The following is a 26,250-nucleotide window of genomic DNA, read 5'->3' as shown; positions in this document are numbered from 1 at the left end:
CCTTAAAGTATCTATAGTGGCCCCTATGAATTGCAACACTTGCGTGGGATGCAGATTTGACTTTTCGTAATTGATTAGTAGCCCCAATGAATCCAAACATTGAATGGTTGTTAGGAGACTGTTCTGTAGAATGGAGGGGCTGGGTGCTACTAGAAGCCAGTCGTCCAGGTAGGGAAATATTTGGATACCCTGGCGATGTAAGTGAGCCACCGCTATGCATTTTGTGAAAACTCTGGGAGCCGATGAGAGGCCAAATGGAAGAACTTTGTATTGGAAATGATTCATTACCATGAAGCAGAAGTACCTCCAGGAGGCTTTGTGCATCGGTATGTGGGAATACACATCTTTGAGATCGATGGAACACATCCAGTCTTTGGGTTGGATAAAGAGTAGGATGGATTTGAGAGAATCATCTTGAATTTCTCTGACATCAGATGCTTGTTGAGTGCCCTCAGTTCTAGGATAGGTTGGAATCCTCCTGATTTCTTTGGAATGAGGAAGTATGGGGAATAGAAACCTGTGTGGTGATGAGATACAGATAGTTCTTGTATGCAGTGTTGCTGCAGGAGGTTGTTGATCTTGAGGCATAAATGTTGTGAACGCATGTTTTGTTCCCTTTTGCATACTAAGTGTGGTGTAACAGGAAGGGTTCGGAAGTTTAACATGTAACCGTCCTTTATGATTTTTAATACCCAGCTGTCAGTGGAGATGTTGTTCCATGCAGATAAGAATTGAGTCAATCTGCCCCCGGCTGAGAGAGGTAGTGGTGGTGTAGGATCTTCTAAAAACTTTGAGAAGTTTTAGGTTGGGTTTGTTCCTGAGGAGTCCTGGTTTGCTTAGGAGTCCTCTGACATTGACGAGAGGTTTGGGTCTGTGAAATTTGCGGGCGTGGCATAGAATAGTATGAAGGCCTGGAAAGCGGATAAGGCCTGAAGGGATGGCGTTGGTATTGTGGTCTTCTGTAGCATGAGTAGTAACCTCTGTAATAAGAGAAAGGTGTTGGAGTGGTGAATGACCGGACCGCTAATTTTTGCTCCTTTAATTGAGCCACTGTATCTTTAAAGTGATCTCCAAATAAATTATCTGGCAGACATGGAAGATTTGCCAATTTTTCTTGGACATCCTCTCTTATAGCACTGGTTGTAAGCCATGCTATTCTTCTGGTGGCATTAGCATTCGCTGTGGACTTTGCTGATGTTTCAAATCCTTCATATACTGTGCATATTAGGTGCCATAAGCATTCTTTCATGTGATGGAATTCCTCTGGTAGTTGTTGGTCAGGAGAGCCCTCTTGCAACTTTGGTTTTAGAGCTTGCAAGCATTCAAACAAACATTGAGTTATTGCAAATTGGTGGTGTTATATCCTGGTGTTGAGCATGCCAGACTGATATGCACGTTTTCCAAAGTCGTCCATGTATTTATTATCTCGACCTGGTAGTGTATTTGAATGCAGCCTTGATTTGTGGGCTTTTTGCATCGCGGATTCCACTACTACTGATGCATGCGGCAATTGTACATGAGAATAATAGGAGGATTTACATATCCTATACTTCAACTCGGATTTCCAGGACGTGGAAGGTCCCGTGAGAGGTGTTTCCCAGGCTCTCTTCATGAGGGTGTCAAGCACATCATGGGAAGGTAATGCTACCGGTTCCGCTGGAGTTTCAAAAACTTTGAGTAGACCTAGAATGTCTGCTCTAGGATTAGGTAGTTTTCGGGTTTCTATATTGAGAGTTTGGCCCACTTTCTTGAGAAACTTTGAATAAGTTAAGTCCTCGGGAGGTGAGACCAGCTCTGGCTGGTCCTATGGAGGATCAGAAGGATATCCCCGTAGAAGAACCAGGAGAAGATGTTACAGGTGAAACATCTTGTGGTGGTGGTGAAGGCAATGTTGGTGCCGGCTCCGGAGTGGGGCTTCCTGAAGGTGACGGTGAGTCCTCTGCTGGTGGTGCCTCCTCAGGTTGGTCTTGATCAGCAACTGTAGCTAAAACTTGTGCCAGAATCAAGGATATCTGAGACATAGCTTGAGATGCTAGAGCTTGTTGAGGCTGTCTAGCTGGTGGAGCCGCCCTTGGGGCAGGTAGAGGGAGATTAGTAGGTCTATCAGTTTCTTCAGAAGACCTGCAAGGTTTTTTGGTCAATGGTTCTTCATGCTCCGATGGAAGAGATGGTGAGGATGGGCCAGGAGGAGATGACACAGGGTTCTCATCCACAATCAGCAGTGGAGATGGTTCTCTTCGTTTTTTATCTCCTGAGACATGCTTTTTAGGTGGTTTTTGAATCTTATGCTTCGAGGGAGTCGAGCCTGAATGCTTTTTATGGTGAGCCAGCTCCATAGCGCATCGGTGCGTTGAGGTTGTATGGCCATGCTTCAAGCCCGAAGCATGGCTTGATTTAGTTGCGCCAGGTGCGTCGATGTAGATGTGTCGATGCCGATTGACACACTGGCACCGGTCAACGCAATTAATTTTTTTTGACACAGTGGCTGCATCGCTCGCTCCGGATATCTGCATCAATGGTAACTTTTTGATCGGCGCAGTAGACGCCGAATGGCCCATCGACACTGCTCGCGGCAGAGCCAACTCCCTCGATGCACGAGGCGGCCCTGGGGAGGATTTTGCCGATTCCTCTGACGCAGCTCTTCTCAAATCTTCAATTTTAGCTGCTCTCTGTCTTTGTGCTCTGGGGGACATCCGTCCACAGTCAGCACAAGTGGATTGTTCATGCTGGGGCCCCAGACATATGTAACAAGATACATGTCTGTCAGTGACTGACATGATCTTTCCACAGCTACAAAACTTAAAGCCTGGACGAGGCATTTTTCAAAAATTTGACGAATTACTACAGAAGTAGTTAAGCCTAACTACTAGAAAGGGTTTTAACCTTACGAAACGTCTTTTCTTGAAAACAAACTTTTCTCTCAGAAAAAAGCTCGAGGAGACAGAGAGCTCCGTGTGCTGTCAGGCTCGCGGAAAAAAATGGACTGAGGAGACTCTGCAGAGGGGAGGGGGAGGTGCTAAGCAGGCACACACTACAGCAAGACTTAGAACTTTACTTTGAGAGCTCCACCACCTACAGGATGGGAGGACGTTCCAGATAGCATGGCTAATTATTCTTGCTTATCTACGTGAAAAAAAGCAAGTTTGCTTACTGTAAACGGTGTTTCCGTAGATAGCAGGATGAATTAGCCATGCTGTCATGGGATCTGTCAATCAGGTCCGGGAGGCGGAGCTTGTCAAAGCAGAGATCAGAGCTTTGCTCTCTGCGGCTGCGCGTGTGTTCCCGTGCAGGAAAGTAACGGAATCTCCTCAGTCTGTGATTAAGCTGTAGTGTAGTCGAAGACTTGGTGACTGCCAGGGAGGAGGGTGGGTCAGCATGGCTAATTCATCCTGCTATCTACAGAAACACCATTTACGGTAAGCAAACTTGCTTTTTCCCGTTGATAGCAGGGCTGAATTAGCCATGCTGTCATGGGAGTCCCAAGCTCCCGATCACGTTGTTTATGATGTATATATTTGTACGTGATCTTTGACAGTGCGGCGGTCACCGTGGACAGGAGGATAGAGTTTGCAGGTTTGCTTGCCCTATCTTCGCATCAGTGGCTGCTTGTTGATCAAGGCAGTAATGAGATGTGAAGGTATGAAGCGATGACCATGTAGCTGCCTTGCAAATGTCTATGGGTTGCACGTTCTTTAGGTGTGCCAGTGAGGCTTCCACTGCTCTGACTTGGTGAGCTTTAGACTCTGAATGTAGTTGTAGTTTCTGTTTATCATAACAGTATTTGATGCACTGTGCTATCCAACTGGAGATTTGCGTTTAGCCACTGGTAATCCAGGTGCCTTTGGGTCAAAGGAGACAAAGAGTTGAGAAACACGGGAGACCGAGTTTGTCCTTTCTTTGTAGTATGCTAAAGCTCTTTTACAATCTAGTGTGTGCAGTAGTTTTTCCCTATCATTTGTATGAGGTTTAGGGAAAAAGGTGGTAATTCCATTGTCTGATTGAGATGGAATTGAGAAACCACTTTTGGTAGGAAGGATGGGCGAGTTCGGAGAACTACCTTTTGGTGATGAAACTGCAAATATGGAGAATAATGGACCAAGGCCTGTAATTCACTGACTCTTCGTGCAGATGTTACTGCAACCAGGAATACAACTTTCCATGTGAGGTATTTAATATGTGCCGAGTCCATGGGTTCAAACGGGAAAAGCATGAGCTGTTCCAGAACTATGTTGAGGTTCCATGAACTGGAGGCTTAGAGATGGGAGGCCGAAGGTGAGTCAACCCCTTAATGAAACGAGAGAGTAAGGGGTGATTGGATATAGGAATATTGTTAACTGGTCTATGATATGCCCCTATGGCACTGAGATGAACTCTGATGGATGATGTTGCTAGACCAGCTGCATATAGTGTATGAAGATAATTAATGAGCAACTCAGGTGAGCAGTCCAGTGGTGGTACACCTTTGGAAGTGTACCAGGTCGAGTAATGTTTCCATTTATAGCTATAATTTTTCCTCGTTGAGAGTTTCCTGGATTCTAACAAAATGAATTGTGCCAAAGTGGAAACTCCTTGTTCTGTTAATAGGAACCTTTCAATCTCCACGCTGTCAAGAGGAGAGATGAGTGTAGCGGGTGTAGAAGCGTACCTTGATCTTGGCAGAGATGATCTTGGCGATTCGGTAAACAAATTGGATCCATGATGGATAGTTGGAGAAGGAAACTATACCATGGTTGCCTCGGCCAGGCCGGGGCGATGAGTATCAGTTGAGCTTTGTCTGCTATGCACTTCTGAATTGTCCTTGTTATGAGTGGTATGGGAGGAAAGGCGTATAGGAGGCCTGTCGTCCACGGATGAGGAAGGCATCTTGAGCGATCCTGAATTGGCTTGGTCTTATCTAGCAGGATTTGGGAACTTGAGCATTGATCTCCGTTGCAAAGAGATCTATCGAAGGCGTTCCCCACTGCATGAATATGTTTTGGGCTATTTCTGCATTGAGTGTCCATTCGTGAGGATGAAAGATACGGCTTAGCCTGTCCGCTCTTGTATTTGCCACTCCTGGTAGGTAAGTTGCTTGCAGATGTATGCAATTCCTGTGAGCGTGTTCGAAGATTATCAGGGTCTCCTTGCAGAGGGACCATGAACCGGACCCTCCTTGTTTGTTGATGTAAAACATCACCACTTGATTGTCCGTGTATATCATGACCCTGCATCCTTTCAGGTGGTCTTGGAACACTTGTAATGCATTCCGAATCGCTCTGAGTTCCAATAAAATTTATTTGTAGGTTTTGTTCCGAGATTGTCCATAACCCTTGTGTTTCGTAAATCTTGAGGTGTGCACCCCATCCCCTGTGAGACGCATCTGTGGTTAAGACTGCGTTCTGAGGAGGGAAACTGAACAATGCTCCCTTGGACAGGGTGGCGTTTAGAAGCCACCATGTTATATCTTTTTTCATTTCGGCGGTCAATGATAACTTCTGTGTCAATGGTTGTGAGTGTTGTTTCCATTGGCGTTTTAGTCCCCATTGCAGGCATCTCATGTGTAGCCTGGTGTTTGGAACCGTTAAAATAGCTGCCGCCATGTAGCCTAGGACTACTAAAACCTGTCTCGCTGAAGGTCTCCAAGTATGGTTCAAGGTATGTAGAAGGTGACGGAATTGTGATATTCTGTCGTTTGGTAGGTATGCCCTGTTGCAAGTAATGTCCAGGCATGCTCCTATGAACTGTAACTTATGTTGGTTGTAGGTGTGATTTCTGAAAATTGATCACTAATCCTAATTCCTGTAAGCATTGTATCACCCGATGGAGGTGAACTAGTAAAATATTTGGAGTTGGGGCAATTATGAGCCAATCGTCCAGATATGAAAAGATGGTTATACCTTGTTGTCTGAGATGAGCCACCACCACTACCATGCATTTGGTGAAAACCCTGGGTGCAGCCGATAGTCCAAAGGGGAGAACTTTGTACTGATAGTATTGATGTCTGTAGCGAAAGCATAGGTAATGCCACGAGGATGGATGGATTGGGATGTGTGTGTAAGCATCCTTCAGGTCGATGGAACACATCCAATCGTTGGTTTGAATCAAAAGAAGGATTGATTTCAACGATACCATTTTGAATTTCTCTTTGGTGAGAAACTTGTTCAAATTTCTCACCAAAGAAATGGGACGATGGGACGAAGTCCACCCGATTTCTTGGGTATGAGGAAGTATGGGGAATAAAATCCTTCTGATTGGGTCCCCGGGGATATTTGTCGTATCACTTGTTGTTTGCGAAGCAAAGCAATTTCCTCCCCCAAATGTGGTTGACAGCTTTGAATCTTGAGAGTGGAAAGATGAGGTAATGTTGAGATTACTTACCTGATAATCTCCTTTTCCTTAGTGTAGACAGATGGACTCAGAACGAATGGGTATAGTATGCTCGTGCTAGCAGTTGGAGACAGATCTGACGTCAGCACGGGTATATATACCCCCACAGGAAGCGTAGCAACTCAGTAATCTTCCTTGCAAAAGCTGTTATGGATGTACTGACGATCAATGAAATTAGTGAAACAGGATTCCCCTGACCGATTGATAGGAGCTGGAGACCACCAGCATTCACAACCGGAAGGCATCGACACCTGGTAGAGTGGATGCTCTTATGCAAGAAAATGACATGGCCTACTTTGAATCGGTGGAACCCATGTATACTGGCAGCCTGGGCGGGATGCTGAGTCCATCTCTCTACACTAAGGAAAAGGAGATTATCAGGTAAGTAATCTCAACATTTCCTAGCGTGTAGCCAGATGGACTCAGAACAAATGGGATGTACAAAAGCTTTACTCCCAGCCCGGGTGGGAGGCTGCCTGAGGACAGCGTAGGACTGCCCTCGCAAATGCTGTGTCCTCCCTGGCCTGGACATCCAGATGGTAAAACCTGGAGAAGTTATGGAGAGAGGACCATGTCGCCGCTTTACATATTTCTGCAGGTGACAGCATCCTGGATTCTGCCCAAGATGCTGCTTGGGCTCTGGTCGAATGAGTCTTGACTTGTAGAGGCGGTGACTTCCCAGCCTCTACGTAAGCTGCTCTGAAAACTTCTTTAATCCAGCGGGCGATGGTGGGCCAAGAGGCCGTTTCACCTTGTTTCTTTCCACTGTGCAGGATGAACAGATGGTCCGTCTTTCGTACTTCTTGTGTCAATTCCAGATATCTGGGCAGCAATCTGCCGATGTCGAGATGGCATAGTAAACGCCCTTCTTCTGATTTATTCAAACCCGCCGTAGTAGGCAAGGATATGGTTTGGTTGAGGTGAAATTGTGAGACCACTTTAGGAAGAAAGGAGGGAACCATGCGAAGATGGATAGCCTCTGGAGTGATTCTGAGAAAGGGATCACGGCAGGACAGTGCTTGTAGCTCCGAGATGCGGCGTGCTGAACACACTGCCAGCAGAAACACCATCTTCAAAGTGAGAGAACGGAGAGACAGGCCCCGAAGAGGTCTGAAGGTGGATCCTGCGAGGAAATCCAAAACTAGGTTAAGGTTACACAGGGGCACAGGCCACTTCAGTGGCGGACGAATGTGCTTGACTCCCTTCAGGAAGCGAGAAACATCTGGATGCGTGGCAATGGTCTTGCCATCCCTCCTGGGACCGTAGCAAGACAGCGCAGCCACCTGAACCTTGATGGAGCTGAGGGAGAGACCCTTCTGAAGCCCATCCTGTAGAAAATCCAAAACAATAGGAATTGTGGTCGCATGCGGATTGGTGTCGTGAGTATCGCACCAGTCTTCAAATATTCTCCAGATTCTTACGTAGGTGAGGGATGTGGAAAACTTGCGGGCTCGGAGGAGTGTATCTATCACAGGCTCCGAGTAACCTCTTTTCTTCAGTCTAGTCCTTTCAATGGCCAGACCGTAAGAGAGAATTGAGCCGGATCCTCGTGAAGGATGGGACCTTGACGTAGCAGGTCCCTGAGCGGAGGCAGGGGAAGGGGCTCCCCTGCCAGTAGTCTTCTCATGTCCGCATACCAGGGTCTTCTTGGCCAATCTGGTGCCACTAGAAGAACTAGGCCCCGGGGCTTCTGAATCTTGTGGATAAGGGTGCCCAGCAGGGGCCACGGAGGAAAGGCGTATAGCAGGGCCCCTGGAGGCCACGGCTGAACCAGGGCATCGATCCCGTGAGAGAACGGATCTCGCTTGCGGCTGAAGTATCTGGGTACTTGAGCATTGGATCTGTCCGCTAATAAGTCCATGTCCGGAATCCCCCAGTGATCCACAATCATCTGGAAGGCTGTGGGCGACAGCTGCCATTCCCCCGGATTTAGGCTTTCTCTGCTGAGGAAGTCTGCCGTGGTGTTGTCCATTCCGGCAATGTGGACGGCGGAGATGTCCTGAAGATTCGCCTCTGCCCAAGCCATCAGCGGGGCTATCTCTAGGGACACCTGTCTGCTTCTAGTTCTGCCCTGACGGTTGATGTATGCCACCGTGGTGGCGTTGTCGGACATCACTTTGACGGCCCGATTCCGCAGTCTGTGAGCAAATTGCAGGCAGGCTAACCGGACTGCCCGTGCCTCGAGGCGATTGATGTTCCACCCCGCTTCTTCTCTGTTCCATCGCCCTTGGGCGGTGAGTTCTTCGCAGTGTGCTCCCCATCCGCTCAGACTGGCATCTGTGGTGAGCAAAATCCACGTGGGGGAGGACATCTTCGATCCCCTGCTCGTGTGGTTGGGCTGCAACCACCACCGTAACTGGGTCCGCACTCTGGCCGGCAGAGGTAGGTGCGTGGAATAATTCCGGAAGCGGGGGCTCCAGCGAGAGAGCAGGGAGTGTTGTAGAGGTCTCATATGGGCCCTTGCCCAGGGCACCACTTCCAGGGTGGAGGCCATGAGGCCGAGAATCTGCAGATAATCCCAAGCTATGGGATTATCTGCAGATTCCAAGGCTCCCATCAAGGACCGGAGACGCGTCTGAAGTTTTAACCTTCTCTTGGTAGTGAGACTGACTGTGTCTGCCTGGGTGTCGAACTGTACTCCCAGGTATTCCAGTGATTGGGAAGGCTGTAGGCAACTCTTGTTGAGGTTGACTACCCATCCCAGGCTTTCCAGAAGGGCGATCACTCTGTTGGTTGCCCGATGGCTCTCCTCCCGTGATTTCGCCCTGATCAGCCAATCGTCCAGGTAGGGATGGACGAGGATTCCTTCCCGTCTTGAGCGCTGCTGCTACCACTACAACCACCTTGTTGAAGGTCCGCGGCGACGTGGCTAACCCGAAGGGCAGAGCCCGGAATTGGAAGTGGCGTCCCAGAACCTTGAAGCGTAGGTAGCGCTGATGATCCGGATGGATCGGGATATGCAGGTAGGCTTCTGACAAGTCTAAGGCCGTGAGGAATTCTCCTGGCTGGACTGCGGTCTTGACTGAGCGCAGAGTTTCCATGCGAAACCTCAGGACCCTTAAGTATCGATTGACTGACTTGAGGTCCATCACGGGCCGGAAAGTGCCCTCTTTCTTGGGTACCATGAAATAAATGGAATAATGTCCAGAATTCATTTCCCATGCAGGTACTGGGATGATAGCTTTCAAGGACAGGAGCCTCGCCAGGGTAGCTTCCAAGGCTGCCTTCTTGTGTATGAGACCCGAAGATTCCACAAACCTGTCCGGAGGGAGATGATGAAAGTCCAGATAATACCCCTCTTGGATGATGGCGAGGACCCACTGGTCCGATGTAATCTCGACCCATATGGGGTAGAAGAGGGTTAACCTGCCCCCTATGGCTCCGTCCCCCAGATGGATCGGCTGATTCTCATTGGGAGGCACGGCCGGGACCTGAACCCAAGCCGGCTCCCCTCTTGCGCTGCTTGTTCCGAAAGGACTGGTTCCTGGCCTGAGGACGAGGCGCCTGGTAGCGACTCCTATAGGGAGTGAAGCGCTGGGAGCTTCTACCTCTGGAGGGCCTTGGAAAGGCACGCTGGTTCCTTCTGAACCGATCTTCTGGCAGTCGGGGTACTGGAGAAGTGCCCCATGTGCTGGCCAGTTTATCAAGGTCGCTGCCAAACAGGAAAGAACCCCTAAAGGGCATTCTGGTGAGGCGTGTCTTCGAAGGCGCATCGGCTGACCAATTCCGTATCCAGAGCTGCCTCCTGGCGGCTACGGAGGATGAGACCCCCCTTGGCTGTTGTACGGACTAGGTCTGATGCAGCATCCGTGAGGAACGAGAGAGCTGACTCCATGTCTGTAGCCGGAGCATTGTTCCTGACCTGTGACAAACAGGAACGCATCACCACTGTGCAGCAGGTTGCAATCCACAAAGATAGAGCTGCCACCTCAAAGGTCTGTTTCAGGATGGCGTCCAGGCATTGGTCATGAGCCTCCTTGAGGGCCGCCCCCCCCTCAACTGGAATGGTAGTGCGCTTAACCACAGCGCTGACCAAGGCGTCCACCTGAGGGCACGCCAGCATCTCCTTGATTGCCGGTTCCAGAGGGTACAAATTAAGCAGAAGTTCAAAGTATCAAGCAAGAAAATTATCTGGGAAAAATTCACTGTTAAACCCCTTCTCTGACCTTGCAATTTCACTATTTATGCTATATAAGGGCCATCATGAATATTCACAATAAAATGCTATATTCCCTCAAACAGAAAAAATGGCTCCTGGAAGACAGAAGCATGAAATAAAGTATAAACTAAAGCCAGATTTGTCTCTATCAATAATATTTCTTTGGCATGTTTCATTCTGAATAGAGTGGCACAAGCTATTTCCCCTTTCATTTAATTCAGAAAAAAATGAACAAAAACTTAGGCTACGTACTATACTGCCCACTACTGGTCTGGTAGATAGGCGTTGGCACAGTCACTGTAGTAATGGCAGGTGCTGATGTTTCTTCTTCCGACTTCTCCTCTTCAATCCTTGGCACCCCTGGGGCATCCGAAGACAAGTCATTCAAAATTTTTCTAGGAAGAGAATGTATAGACATACGTTTAATAAAGTGGGGAAATTAAGTTAAGTCTATTTCTTATTGGTAAGGAATAGAAAGAGGTACAACAAGAAACAAACTGTCACTTACATGTTTGTATGGCATTAAACAATTCAGATTCATAAGTTGCTCCTAAAAGCAAATGACAAAATATTTTTTCTAATAGGGTTTATTTATTCTTTCATTGCTCCTTAACCTGCTTTTCTAGCTCCACTCATAGAACAGCTTGTAGCAGAACCCCAATTTTCTCTGGTAGGTCACAGTGCAAATGGCAGAAAACATACAAAATACTTGAAGATATTTTTCTTGAAACACTAAGGTATGCTAATCAGTTGTTTGTTTTTTTTTAATACCTAAGAATGACAGGTGCTTTAAATCAACAGTACCATCAAAAAGTAGTTAAAAATAATTAAAAGCAACAATTGGACGAACAAATAAAATCTAAACATGAAACATAGAAATAAAGGCAGAACACCAAATGGCCCATCCAGTCTGCCCAGCAAGTTTTCACAGTTATTTTTCTCATACTTATTTGTTACTCTGACCGCTGAGGTCAGGGCCCTTATTGGTAACTTTTTGGTTCTAATTTCCTTCCACCCCTGCCACTGATGTAGAGAGCAGTGCTGGAGCTGGATAAAAGTGAAATATCAAGCCTAATTGGTTAGGGGTAGTAACTGCCGCAATAAGCAAGCTACTCCCACACTTATTTGTTTACCCAGCCTGTACAATTTAGTCCTTGTTGGTTGTCTTAATATAAATCCTCTTTTCTTCATTCCCCCCCCTGCCGTTGAAGCAGTGAGCTGTGCTGTTTATGTATTCAAAGTGAAGTATCAGGCTTAATTGGTTTGGGGTAGTAACCGCCGCAACAAGCAAGCTACACCCACGCTATATTTGTGAATGCAAATCCTTTGTCCCACATTTCCTCTTGCCGTTGAAGCATAGAGCAATGTTGGAGTCACATTGACTGTGTGTATGTTTATTGAATAAGGGTATTAATCACCAGGTAGTAGCCGTCATTCCCGCAAGCCACCCCTATGCCTCTTCTCTTCATTCACATCCTCAAGACTTTATGGATCCACAGTGTTATCTAGTCTCAATTGTTTTCTATTAAGCTTTTGAAAGCTTCTCTTTGCTGGTGATTCCCCCCCACTTAGGGTAAAAATAGACTGGAAAGCTACACTAATAACAGCAAAATAAGTTTGTTTACCTGTAAATGGGGTTCTCTTTAGACAGCAGGATGAACACATGGAATAATGTCATCCAACAGTGCCAATGTAAACCCATCTTTCAGAGCTCAGTAAAAAAAAACAACTTTACTGATCATGCATAGAAAGAAGTTCACCCCGTGTGCTGTCTCATGATCCCCTTAGTCTCTTCTATAGCTTAACCTTTAATTAGATAGCTAGCTCTCTAAGGAGGCAGGTGGGTATTAAGTATTTATTTATTTATAACTTTTTTATATCCCGAGGTTCAATTAAAAAGATTAATTATCACTTCGGTTTACATTACAACCAGCAAAAAATAACAGAGACAAAATCTTGTTTTACAATGAACAGGGTAGAAGTAACCTGGATTAAAACAATGAACAGGGTAGAAGTAACCTGGATAAACATAAAATGGGTGAAGCAAGTATAGAGAATTGGGTCTGTATAACTTGGGCGAAAAGCAGGGAAATTAAATAGGGGAGGACTATGAAGGCCTCAAGCTGGATAGTGTACTCATGATGCGGATAAGAACCAAGGCTGAAGTGAGTAGTTATGGGAAGGCTTGTTCGAATAACAAAGCCTTAAGTCTCTTCTTAAAGGTGATTGTATGGGTAATTGTATGGGTGAAGTATGGGTAATTCATCCTGCTGCCTACAGAGAAAGCGCAGTTGCTTACCTGTAACAGGTGTTCTAGGACAGCAGACAGTCATCACAAGTGGGTGGCATCATCTGATGGAGCCCGGCATGGAAAACTTTTGTCAAAGTTTCTAGAAGCTTTGACTAGCACACTGAGCATGCCCAGCAAGCCATTGTCTGCATGTCCACGCGAGGTCCCCCCCTTCAGTCTAGTAATGTAGAAAAAAAATACGAGCTAAAATACAAAACAAACTGGAAGAAGAACCCAACTCTGCGGGTTGGCAGGGAATTCTTAAGGACTAACATTCTGCTGTCCTAGGAGAACACCTGTTACAGGTAAGCAACTGCGCTTTCTCCTAGGACAAGCAGGATGGTAGTCCTCACAAGTGGATGAGTACCAAGCTCCAGGTTGTCCTCGTTAGCAGATACCTGGAAATGTCAGAAGCGGTACGAAAGAAGGACCACCTGTTCGTCCTTCACAGCGGGAAGAAGCAAGGGGAAGCGGCCTCACGGGCAACCATCGCCCGCTGGATCAAAGAAGTTATCAAGGCAGCCTACGTAGAAGCAGGAAAACCGCCGCCTCTACGGGTCAAGGCTCACTCTACCAGAGCGCAGGCGGCCTCTTGGGCAGAAACTATGATGCTGTCGCCTGCAGAAATATGTAGAGCGGCGACGTGGTCCTCCCTCCATACCTTCTCCAGATTCTATCGTCCCGCTAGGAATTCCAAGACTAGGTTGAGGTTCCACAGGGGCACTGGCCACTTCAGTGGCGGGCGAATGTGTTTGACTCCTTTCAGAAAACATGAAACGTCTGGGTGAGTGGCAATGCTGTTGCCGTCCCTCCGGGGACCGTAGCAGGATAGCGCTGCCACTTGAACCTTGATGGAATTGAGGGACAGACCCTTCTGAAGGCCATCTCGACATCGGCAGGCTGCTGCCCAGATACCTGGAAATGTCAGAAGCGGTACGAAAGACGGACCACCTGTTCGACCTGCCGATGTCGAGATGGCGTAGTATTCGACCTTCTTCAGACTTCTTCAAACCTTCCGTGGTAGGCAAGGATATGGTTTGGTTGAGGTGGAATTGTGAGACTACTTTGGGTAAGAAGGAAGGAACCGTGCGAAGATGGATAGCCTCTGGAGTGATTCTGAGAAACGGATCACGGCAGGACAGTGCTTGTAGCTCTGAGATGTGGCGTGCGGAGCATACAGCCAGCAGGAACACCATCTTCAAGGTTAACAAACGGAGGGACAGGCCTTGGAGGGGTCTGAAGGCGTGTCCCGCTAGGAATTCCAAGACTAGGTTGAGATTCCACAGGGGCACTGGCCACTTCAGTGGCGGGCGAATGTGTTTGACTCCTTTCAGAAAACATGAAACGTCTGGGTGAGTGGCAATGCTGTTGCCGTCCCTCCGGGGACCGTAGCAGGATAGAGCTGCCACTTGAACCTTGATGGAATTGAGGGACAGACCCTTCTGAAGGCCATCTTGCAGGAAATCCAAAATGAGAGGGATTTTAGCGGCATGTGGATTGGTGCTGTGAGTTTCGCACCAGGCTTCAAATACTCTCCAGATCCTTATATATGTTAGTGATGTGGAGAACTTGCGAGCTCGGAGGAGTGTATCTATTACCGGCCCCGAGTATCCTCTTTTCTTCAGTCTAGCCCTCTGAATGGCCAGACCGTAAGCGAGAATTGAGCTGGATCCTCGTGTAGGATAGGACCTTGCCGCAGCAGGTCCCTGTGTGGAGGCAGGGGTAGAGGACTCCCTGCCAGTAGTCTTCTCATGTCTGCGTACCAGGGTCTTCTTGGCCAGTCCGGGGCCACTAGAAGAACTAGGCTCCTGTGCCGCTGAATCTTGTGTATAATGGCGCCCAGCAGGGGCCATGGAGGACAGGCATATAGCAGGATCCCCTGAGGCCATGGCTGTACCAGGGCATCAATCCCCTGGGATAGAGGATCCCGCCTGCGGCTGAAATATCTGGGTACTTGAGCGTTGGACCTGTCCGCTAGTAGATCCATGCCCGGCGTCCCCAACTGATCCACAATCATCTGGAAAGCCGTGGGCGACAGCTGCCATTCCACTGGATTTAGGCTTTCTCCACTGAGGAAGTCTGCCGTGGTGTTGTCCATCCCGGCGATGTGGAAGGCGGAGATGTCCTGGAGATTTGCTTCTGCCCAAGTCATCAGGGGGGCTATTTCTAGGGATACCTGACTGCTTCTGGTTCCGCCCTGTCGGTTGATGTATGCCACCGTGGTGGCGTTGTCCGACATCACTCTGACCGCTCTGTTTCGTAGTCTGTGGGCAAATTGCAGGCACGCTAGCCTGACTGCCCGTGCCTCCAGTCGGTTGATGTGCCACCCCGACTCTTCTCTGTTCCATTGCCCTTGGGCGGTGAGTTCTTCGCAGTGTGCTCCCCATCCGTTCAGGCTGGCATCTGTAGTGAGCAGGATCCAGGTTGGGGAGGACATTCTTGACCCCCGGCTCATGTGGCCGGGCTGCAACCACCACCGTATCTGATTCCACACTCTGGCTGGTAGAGGTAGGTGTACGGTGTAGTTCTGTGACCGTGGGCTCCACCGAGATAGGAGGGCGCGTTGTAATGGTCTCATATTTATTTATTTATTTAAACGGTTTTATATACAGACAACCGTTTGCACATCGTGTCGGTTTACATGTAACTTACAACCAGTGTAAATATAGGCATTGCCTTTACAAAGAACAGAGTAACAATAGTAAACCAATAACAGTGCCAAAACTAGATAAATTAGAAGGGAGGGATTCAACTAGGAGAGGGAGGGATTCAACTAGGAGAGACATGGGTGGGGGCAGGGAAGGTGTGCAATAGTGACAAAAGGGGAGGAGTTATGTACAGGGGTTTAGCGAAACAATTGTTATATACAAGATTATATACAAGGCTATATATCCCTGTAAACAACACTCGGTATGTTTGAGGTTATATACAAGGTTATATAACGATTTCTATATACAAGAATACGAGAAGCATTTGTATTTATTGATGGTTCTTGATTAGGAGAGAGAAGACGGAAAAGGAGGGCAAGTGTTGGATGTGGGTCCTGGAGGGGGAGGATTAGTATGAGCCCACGCCCACGCCCATGGTATCACCTCCAGCGTGGATGCCATAAGGCCAAGGACCTGTAGGTAATCCCAAGCTGTGGGCCGGGTGACGCTCAGCAGGGCCTGCAGACGATTCCGGAGCTTTGCTCTCCTTTTGGCGGTCAGCCTGACCTTGTCTTCCTGGGTGTCGAATCGGACTCCTAGGTATTCCAGCGACTGAGAAGGCTGTAGGGAACTCTTGTTCAAGTTTACTACCCATCCTAGGTTTTCCAGAAGAGATATAACTCTGTTGGTTGCCTGGTGGCCCTCCTCCGGGGACTTTGCCCTGATCAGCCAATCGTCCAGGTAGGGACTCCTTCCTTCCTGAGTGACGCTGCCACTACTAATATGACCTTGGTAAAGGTTCGCGGCGCGGTGGCTAACCCGAAGGGTAAAGCTTGGAACTGGAAGTGTTGATTCAGGACTTTGAAGCGTAAATAGCGCTGGTGATCCCGATGGATTGGGATATGTAAATAGGCATCCGACAGATCTAGGGATGTGAGAAACTCCCCTGGCTGTACTGCATTCTTGACAGACCGCAGAGTTTCCATGCGAAAGCTGGGGACCCGTAGGTGCCGGTTGACCGGCTTGAGGTCCAGGACGGGCCTCAAAGTGCCCTCCTTCTTGGGCACTATGAAATAAATGGAATAATGCCCAGAATTTTCCTCCCATGCAGGCCCTGGGACTATGGCTTTTAGGGATAGGAGCCTCCTCAAGGTAACTTCTAGTGCCGCCCTCTTGAGGGGTGAACAAGGAGATTCCACAAACTTGTCCGGCGGGAGCTGAGGAAAGTCCAGGTAATACCCTTCTCGGATGATGGCGAGGACCCACTGGTCCGAGGTAATCTCGACCCACCTGCGGTAGAATAGGGTTAGCCTGCCCCCTATGGCTTCCTCCCCCAGATGGGTCGGCTGATTCTCATTGTGGGGTGCGGCCGGGACCCGAACTCGAGCCGGTTCCCCCTCTTGTTGTGCCTGGTCCGAAAGGACTGGTTCCTGGTCTGAGAACGAGGTGCTTGGTAGCGAGTCCTGTAGGGGTTGAAACGTTGAGAGCCTCTACCTCTGGATGGCCTAGGAAGAGGGTGCTGGTTCCTCCTTGACCTGTCTTCTGGTAGACAGGGGTAATGGAGAGGCGCCCCACTTGTTAGCCAAGTTCTCGAGGTTCCTGCCGAACAGGAGGGATCCATTGAAGGGCATTCTTGTAAGGCATGCCTTGGAGGAGTCGGCCGACCAATTTCGTAGCCAGAGGTGTCTCCTGGCTGCCACTGAGGATGACACTCCCTTGGCTGCCGTACGAACTAAGTCGGAGGCCGCATCTGTGAGGAATGAGAGAGCTGATTCCATTTCTTCTCCTGGGGTGTTGTTCCTGGCTTGTGATAAACAGGAACGCGTCACCACGGTGCAGCAGGTCGCGATTCGCAGGGACATGGCTGCCACCTCAAAGGCTTGTCTCAGAATGGCGTCCAGGCGCCGGTCACGCGCATCCTTGAGGGCCATCCCCCCCTCCACTGGAATGGTGGTGCGCTTCACAACTGCGCCGACTATGGCGTCTACCTTGGGACATGCCAGCAGCTCCTTAGTTGCCGGGTCCAGGGAGTACATGCTAGACAAGGCCCGACCCCCTTTGAATGAGGCCTCCGGCGCATTCCACTCCAGATCGATTAGCTGCTGTGCTGCTTGAAGGAGGGAAAAATGGTGAGCCGTTTGACGAAGGCCCTCTAGCAGGGGGTTCATACTAGGTTCCCCTGGGGTGCCTTGGCCCGGAATAGCCAGCTCCGACAGGCATTGAGAGACCAGGTCTGGGAGATCCTCCCTAAGGAAGAAGCGCCTCATTGTTCAATACAGCTCTATCCCCGAGGGAAGTTCACCCTGCTCGGGAAGCTCGCCTTCTTCCTCAGAGCAATCTGAATCCCCAAAAGTGGGGCTTCCAGGTGGCGAGTGGCCGTGCCTAGGCCTAGAGGGTCCAGGGGCATCTGGTACGTATGGGTCCGTTCGGGGAGCAGACTGCATTTAGACAAAGGCATGAATCCCCTTGAATAATTCCACCCAGGAGAGAGAAGCAGAGTCTAGCCTCAGGGGTACCAGGTCTCTTGGGTTCCCCAGCTGCTCACTTCGGCCTGCTAGGTCCGGGGTGTTCCCTGAGGAACTCGCAGTTAATCTGGGCTGGGACCGGCCCTGACCTGGAACTCCCAGGGCCTCCTCACATTGGGCACATAGGGAGTCTGCTTCCTCGCTCTGTGTGGCTCTGAGGTGGCATGCAGAGCAGAGGACTAGAGCTCTTATGCCTGATTCTGGAGGTGCCGGCTCTGTGGATGCTTGGGCTCTCATAAGCTCCATTGCGTCTATTATTCCTATGTGCCGGTGCGCTCCCAGTTGCAAGTATGCGCCTTGTAAAATGCGCGAGAGCTGTGCGTCTATCAATGTGCGCCTATCAACGCTATCAACGTGCGCCTATCTATGTGCGCCTAAGAACGCTATCAACACTCGCCTATCAACATGCGCCTATCCAAGGGCGCCTATCCACGTGCGCCTAACAACGTGCGCCCACACAGGGCAGAGGATGACGGCGAGCCGGCAGGCAAAATGGCGGGCTGCTACGTAGGCAGACCCCACTAATCCTCGTTCTCCGGAGACCAGTAAAGGAAGATGTACGCCTTACCTGATCTTCGGCGCTTCCCGGCTGCGACCCGGGCGGTCTCCGGCTGCGGGGGGGGGAGAGGGTGATTACCGTCACCGCCGCGCTCGAGGAAGTGCACCCGCTGCCTCTAGGCCGCGCCCAAACTCGTCTCGCTCGGGGGCCAAGTCCTCACCCGGACCGAGGCTGCCTCTAGGCCACGCCCGAGCCCTTCTCACTCAGGGGCTAGGTCCCTGCCGCGATTCGGCCACCGGACCGAGGCTCTCACTTCCGAGGGACCACGAAAATCACCTCGGGAAACTCAACTGGGGGAGGGACCCGAGGGTATCACCGCAGGAGTGCAGGGCTCATCTTCAGGTAGGATTCTTCTATGAATTTAGTCGTTAGAATTTGGAAGAACGCTCAGCGAGCGTTAGGTAGCTCCAAACTGCTTTGGAGACGGAAATTACTGAGCGTCTGCACTTCCTGCAGGGGTATATGTACCACGTGCTGATGTCAGATCCGTCTCCAACTGCTAGCACGAGCACACTATACCCATTTGTAATGAGTCCATCTGCTACACGCTAGGAAATTATATATTATAATATATTTTTTCACATACTACGCGGTTGATTCTTTTTGAATTGTTAAAACTGAATCAATGTCATGTGTCACAGGGCACCATAAATCATTTAAAATTCCGGCTTTCTTGGCCCACCCCAACATTTTCTTTACTATAAAACTCTTAGTAGGGTCACCCCAATCTTGCATCTTCATAAAGAAGGGAAAACCGGCCAAATGATTGTCATGGAGCTCCTGGATAATCCAGAATCTTTCATGTCCGCTGTATAACGAACAATTAGGTCTTCAGGGACTAATTCTGATGTCCAGCCATGGCCAGTCAAGAATTTATGTAAGAGTTCATAGCTCCTACAGTATGATGCAAAAGTAGCCGGCACTACTGATCTCTAGGTAAGGCCTTTGGTGGTTGTACTTCAATGCTCCATAGGTCCTGCGGTACTGATATCCCCCTCTGTCTGCATCTGGAACAAATCCTATTTAGCTTAAGACAGAGAATCAGCGATACCATTGTTAACTCCCCAGTACATGGTGTGCCCATATTGTAATATTAAGCCTCAAAACTGTCAACAAAATCTGCCTTAACAACTCTACATCCTTAGAGTATCTGGCTGTCTATTGATTACTCTGCAACTTACAATACCAGAAGTGCAACCATTAGAGGGAACAGGTCAAGGAATGTGATGTTACAGGTTAATCCCTCTTTGACCCATGACATGGGTCAAGGCACACCACATCAAGAACCCGGACAGAATGCCCTGAATCCCCATCCCTCTATTGCATCAGAGTGCATGTCTAGATCTCTACTGGATAAGGAGGGCTCCTGCCATAATGAGACGCCATTATATTCCTCATATGCCCAGATCATCCTTCATGAGCCTTGTCATCCGTATAAAGTGTTGCAATCTGGTCACGCCTGCTGTTGTTGCTGCTGCTGCTAGACACCTTAGAAAAACTCTTCCCGTTTGGTCTGGCTGGATCAAGTCTGCTAGTTTTTAAATGCATATCTAAAATTTCAAAAAAATAAGAGCATCACCAGACTTGACATGGGACCAATGATTAAATGATACACAGGCATGGCAACAGTTTAGTTGCTCAATGAACTGTGCGATGTATCAACAATGAACATGAAGGTCCTTTAATGATTATTAGTAACATACAGAATGCACAGAGTTGAAAAGGTCTACATGAAAGAGTAAAGGGTGGAATTAGCAGAGTTTTTAGGACAGCCCATTGGCATACATTTGTTAAAGTAGTATTGGCCATGAAACTTGAAACCTAGCAACAGGAAGCTGTCGGGGTGAACAGGCAGGAAACAGAATGCAGACTCAATATCAGTCTTGCCATCAGGGCACCCCCATCCTCATTTCCTCAGTACGGATATCACACTGTCAAATGACCCATATTGAACTGTACATTCCTCGACAGGCAAATTGTCATTCACTGAAGCCCCTTTTGTGTAGGAGAGATTCTGTATGAGCCGGAATTTTCCCAGCTCATTCTTTGGCATATCAGGTAATGGAAAAAGCAATTTTTTAAAAAGGTGGTTCAGGGAATGGCCCAGTCATCCTGTTTAGCTCTAATTCCTTGTCGATTTTCTATTGAACTCTGTCTTGATATTGCGCCGCAGAAGGTACGTTATGGGCATCAATGCTGGTGATCTTTCCTTGGAAGGGTATAATAAAACCTGTCTAGAAACACCATGATTTTGGATTCTACGTTAAATAAATAAATGTATTTAAAAACTTTTCTATACCGTCGCTAAGTTATATACCATCGCAACGGTTTACAAATAGGCACATAGACTAAGGTAAGTAAATGTAGGATATCGTACATTCTAACAGGTGCCAATAAAGTTTGATTACAATTTCATAAATAAAATCATTATTTGAGTAATGTTGGTCATGTCCAAGTGTAGGATATCGTTCCAGCCACCATAACATCACACCCAAATTTATCAGAGATGTTGCTTTGCTGAAAGTAGACAAACTCATTTTGTTTTGGGATTACTCCCTGTATCGGCCTTCCTGGAATACTTGTTCACTGGGTGAGAACCGTAACAAATGGAACATGCATGTTAGAACTTGCATTCCTGAAAGCTACATGAGAACTTAGCTCCAATAGGTAATATTTGTGCTTGTATTTGTGGTGGTCATCTGCGTTTGGGCATGACTGGCTTTTTGAGCTGCTCTATCTCTGGTTCCCGCATAACGTACCTTATTGGGCCATCTGCTTTAGCCAAAGTCCTACATCCTGAGTACCCCACGATATAAAGCGGTTTTCTTCTATCTTGTCACAGAATTGCTCATCTTAGTTCAACCACGTCCAGCCATCGTACTCCTTATATGCTTCCAAGATGATTTCAAATTGAACCGACAATGCTTGCCATAGCCTATGCATTTGTAAACAGTGAGACCTCATATATTGTGGCGGGCTTGTAATGCAATTGCCCCCGGACGCCACTATCAGAATTATGCGGTGATAGATTCACAAATACACCGTCTGAAAGTTCAAATCATTGGTCTCTCTGTCAAGTTTACAAGTTTAAGTAATGGCACCTTGTGTCAGTTTACTCAATATAAAGGCAGTGAAAAAACACTTATCGTAGCTGAGTATGCAGTAGGGATATAACACTGGCGTTGGCCCGACACGGCTCGTGTTTCTGTGAACCTTCTTCAGGGGCCGCGCTATGCCAATAGATTCCCAGACACTGCCTACTGGTTCTGCATTATAAGATTACATCATTAATTTGTACAGTCCTGATTCAAACGTGTAAAGTATTACTGTTCTATACTATGGATCCTACCAAACTTAAAGATACGTTCAGCTACACAGCTGATTACGTAACTACATTAGTGCAAAGTCACTCATTACTATGTGAAGATGCCGGTGCTTTCAAACTCAACACAGAAACGGAATATATGGAGCTTAATAAAAAATTAATAAGATCTCAACTTCACTCAGCCACTTTAGTACAGTACCTACACCAACAGATTATCCCCCGCGGTCTGCGGGTGAATAAATCTCCCTTAGTCTTCAGAGAAGATGATGCATTTGTAGCCCGCTGGATCTCTATTCTAAACAAGTGCTCCATAGACTTGATGGTGTTAATAGTGGAACGCACGAAGGCATCTATCGATGAAACAACGGACAAAATAACATCACTAAAAGAGCAAATCACTCAAGAACACTCGGCCGAACATCTTCAAGAGATTATAGATAAAAATAACAATAAACTGGATGAATTTAAAACCTCTGTTAGACAACTTAAACTCAAGACCCTGAAAAGGGATGAAGACGATTATGCAACCAACAATGTATATCGCTGGCTTAATAAAGAAGAAATCCCACCAGGCAGACAAGTCACCTTTGAGGATTCAGAAGGCAGCGGATCTAATGATTCCGATGAGGGTGAAGCCCCTAGATATATGAAAAAAGGCACACAGTTGCAGCCTTTTTTAGGACGAGGTAGCCGAGGGAGGTGGCAACGCTCGACACAACGCAGACCGTACCGGACAGATCCGGTCACTCAGGCATATGCACACCGGGATCATCGCAGCGACACACCTTACCCCCCGGAGGGGCCTCAAACTCGATCGAGGACCAGGTACGATCTGCAGTTATAAATATATCCCAGCACATCCTCACGGAGGCACAAGAAAAGGTGCTGAACCTGGGGTTGTCCTTTGTCCCGCATCAGAGACACGACCCGTTTCAGAGCCGGATAATGTTAATGAAATTCATTCGCAAACTTCAAATAAAATTATATTGTACTACCAATGAAATTTCCAGCGACAACATTTCCATAGTAAGAGGGAAATCCAAGTGGATACCACCAGGCCCTATGGATAATAACATTTCCACATTTCGAGACCTTATATTAAAGGACATTGCAGTATTTGAAAACAGCAAAACCCACCCGTATATCAACTTTTCACATCATGATCGTCAAGCTTTACGATCTATAGCTTCAGATCCCACCACAATCATAAAACCTGCGGACAAGGGGGGCAGCATTGTCATGATGGATCGTGATCAATATATCACTAAGCTAAATACCCATCTTTCTGACACTAAGTATTATAGCCAACTTGAAGGAGATCCTACCAAGGAACTAGCCAGCACCATTGAGATTCTATTGGAAGAAAAAGTGACACCGTTTCTTACTCACAAAGAGCGGAATTTTTTATTGGTACAACACCCTCGGATCCCCATAATGTATGGGGTACCCAAAGTCCATAAATCCTTAGTAGACCCTCCACTGAGACCCATTGTGTCCAGCAATGGATCTTTATTGGAACCTTTAGCCATTTTTCTTGACAAGTTTTTGAAACCTCATGTTCAAAAAATGAGATCATATATTCAAGACACCACGGCAGTGCTAAAAATATTGGAAAATCACTCAGCATTAAAGGATCCAACAATTTTAGTAACGATGGACGTCGTCTCTTTATATACGAATGTGTCCCATGACACAGCTTTACTGACTATCGAAGAAACACTTAAAACTAACATGGAAGGCTCCAGAATTCCTTTTTGGTTCATATTTGAAGTAGCCAAACTAGTCATCCGGAGAAACTATTTTTCTTTCAATGCTCAATTTTACCTGCAAACCCATGGTATAGCAATGGGTTCGTCAGCAGCTCCTTCAGTTGCCAATCTGGTCATGGACAGATTGGAAAGACTTCACATATACAGATCTAGATGGTTTGACGCTGTCTCTCTGTGGATTCGCTATATAGATGATCTCCTCATTTTTTGGAGACAAGATGCTGCCTCATTACAATAATTTTTTGTTTGGGTTAATACAATTGACAAGGATTTACAATTTACCACACAATACAGTAGCACACACATAGCTTTTCTAGATATTTCTATTTCCATCCAAAATCAGCATTTACATACATCTATCCATCGCAAACCAACAGAAAGAAACAATCTTCTCAGATATCACAGTTTCCACCCCAGAGCATTTAAACATGGCCTCCCTGTGAGCCAATTTTTTAGGCTCAGACGCCTATGCTCTTCAGATGCCGATTTCAAAATTCAAGCTGGCAAACTAGCAGAGAGGTTTTTTTCTAGGGGGTACCCTTACAGTGCAGTTTACAAAGCCTTTAAAAGAGCATGGCACTCACCACGGACAGCCCTGTTGGAATACAAAATTCAGGCACCTGTGACTACAGACATCTGTGTGCTTACACACACAGACAAATCATATTTAATTATGCAAAGTATTAAAAGACACTGGCATGTCCTTCAACTACATCAGATTTTTTCTGAACCCCCGATGTTTGCCTACCAACGAAGTAAAAATCTAAGAGATATTGTAGTGCACGCAGCTGTCACTCAATATAACCATGTCAGCCTGCAAGGTAATCATATCGCCTGTGGCAACTGTGACATGTGCTCTATCACGATGGAGGGATCGTCTTGGCAACACCCCCAAACGGGTCATGTATACTACAAACGATCAGTGACAACTTGCAACTCCATATTTGTGGTATATCTTATACAGTGCCCTTGCCGTCTCGTGTATGTTGGTCGAACCAGCAGAAAAATCAAAACTCGGCTCTTTGAGCATCGGAGCTGCTTGAACACTTTAAATATGGAGGCGCCCATGGTGACTCATTGTACTTCATTTGGACATACTTTCGATCAACTTCGATGGACTATCCTTGAACAAATTTCACCCAACATGCGCGGAGGAGATGTCAATCAAACGTTGAATTTACGTGAGCAGTGGTGGATTTTCACGTTAGCATCTGCATCCCCCCTCGGTCTCAATGACTCTGTTGAATGGACATCGCTCATTTAGTAATTGTATCCCTTTTAAGTTAATCATCCTGACGTCATAATTAATTGTTTCCACCTACAGCGGTAGGTACATAACCAGCTTGCTAAAATGGCGGATCCTGCTGCCCGAGTATAGCTGCAGCCAAGTAGCAGAACCAGTAGGCAGTGTCTGGGAATCGTAGGTATCAAGCAGTATTCGGTCTGTATTCAGAATGTTTTCCCATAAGGATTTTTCTAACTCTTTCCTATTACTTTTCAGAAAGCAGAACCAGTAGGCAGTGTCTGGGAATCTATTGGCATAGCGCGGCCCCTGAAGAAGGTTCACAGAAACACGAGCCGTGTCGGGCCAACGCCAGTGTTATATCCCTACTGCATACTCCGCTACGATAAGTGTTTTTTCACTGCCTTTATATTGAGTAAACTGACACAAGGTGCCATTACTTAAACTTGTAAACTTGACAGAGAGACCAATGATTTGAACTTTCAGACGGTGTATTTGTGTATCACCGCATAATTCTGATAGTGGCATCCGGGGGCAATTGCATTACAAGCCCGCCACAATATATGAGGTCTCACTGTTTACAAATGCATAGGCTATGGCAAGCATTGTCGGTTCAATTTGATGGCATTTAGAAATACAGCATTATAAGATTACATCATTAATTTGTACAGCCCTGATTCAAACGTCCAAGATGATTTCGGCATAACTCAATTTAAGGCCTTACTGACCGATGACATCTTTGGAAATGCTTGTCTAATTGATGATGTTCCGCGGCACGGTTTCCCTTTTCTTGTCCTTTTTCCTGTCGCCCCTCTTCCTTCACCCTTCCAAGATTCAGAATTTGTTGATGTATTCATGCTTTCTAATCTTTTTACGCAAGGCTTTTGGGACATGCTACCATAATTAGGATTCCCTGGATGCCTCAACTGAATCTTTGGGCCGTCCGCTAGGACAGGAGTCAGAAATGCAGTCCGAGTCGGTTGAGATACTTGAACCAGAACCTGACCTCTTCCTTTTCTTCTTCTCAGCTTGTGTGGGTATGGTGCCCTCATGAGACAGAAACTTGTCTCCCCGTGGTTCCAACATTGCAATTCATCACTGGGCTCATTGCAGCAATGATGGTCAGTCCACTCAGCAAGCTGGGTCTCAAATCTGCGGACGAGGCTGGATCATCAGTCGGATCCGTCCAGATGCTGTCATTCCTCCCAGAGAATCGCCAACTTCTGGCTGGTAATTGTTTTGGGATGGCACAAGGTTAGTTGTCTGCCCATTTCTCTGGCTGTTGGTTATTTGGGTATGGTACTGGGTTTATTGTCTGCTGTGGCCCATAGGTCATGGCCTTGGGCAGCACCATCCACAGCTGACC

General features: G+C 47.4%; 1 protein-coding gene across 4 annotated transcripts in view; it reads right to left on the bottom strand.

Annotated features, from left to right (window-relative positions):
• The window catches only part of CREB1 (cAMP responsive element binding protein 1), a 262,890-nt gene that overhangs the window by 85,448 nt on the left and 151,192 nt on the right, over positions 1–26,250 (bottom strand). For all 4 annotated transcript variants that reach the window (XM_029606357.1, XM_029606360.1, XM_029606358.1 and 1 more), the window contains one exon: positions 10,778–10,920. In XM_029606357.1, coding sequence (XP_029462217.1) covers positions 10,778–10,920 — 143 coding nt within the window. The remainder of the gene's footprint in view (positions 1–10,777; positions 10,921–26,250) is intronic.

Source organism: Rhinatrema bivittatum, chromosome 6, assembly GCF_901001135.1.
Source record: "Rhinatrema bivittatum chromosome 6, aRhiBiv1.1, whole genome shotgun sequence".
NCBI classification, from domain to species: Eukaryota; Metazoa; Chordata; class Amphibia; order Gymnophiona; family Rhinatrematidae; genus Rhinatrema; species Rhinatrema bivittatum.
This window is presented reverse-complemented; position numbering and strand designations above follow the sequence as displayed.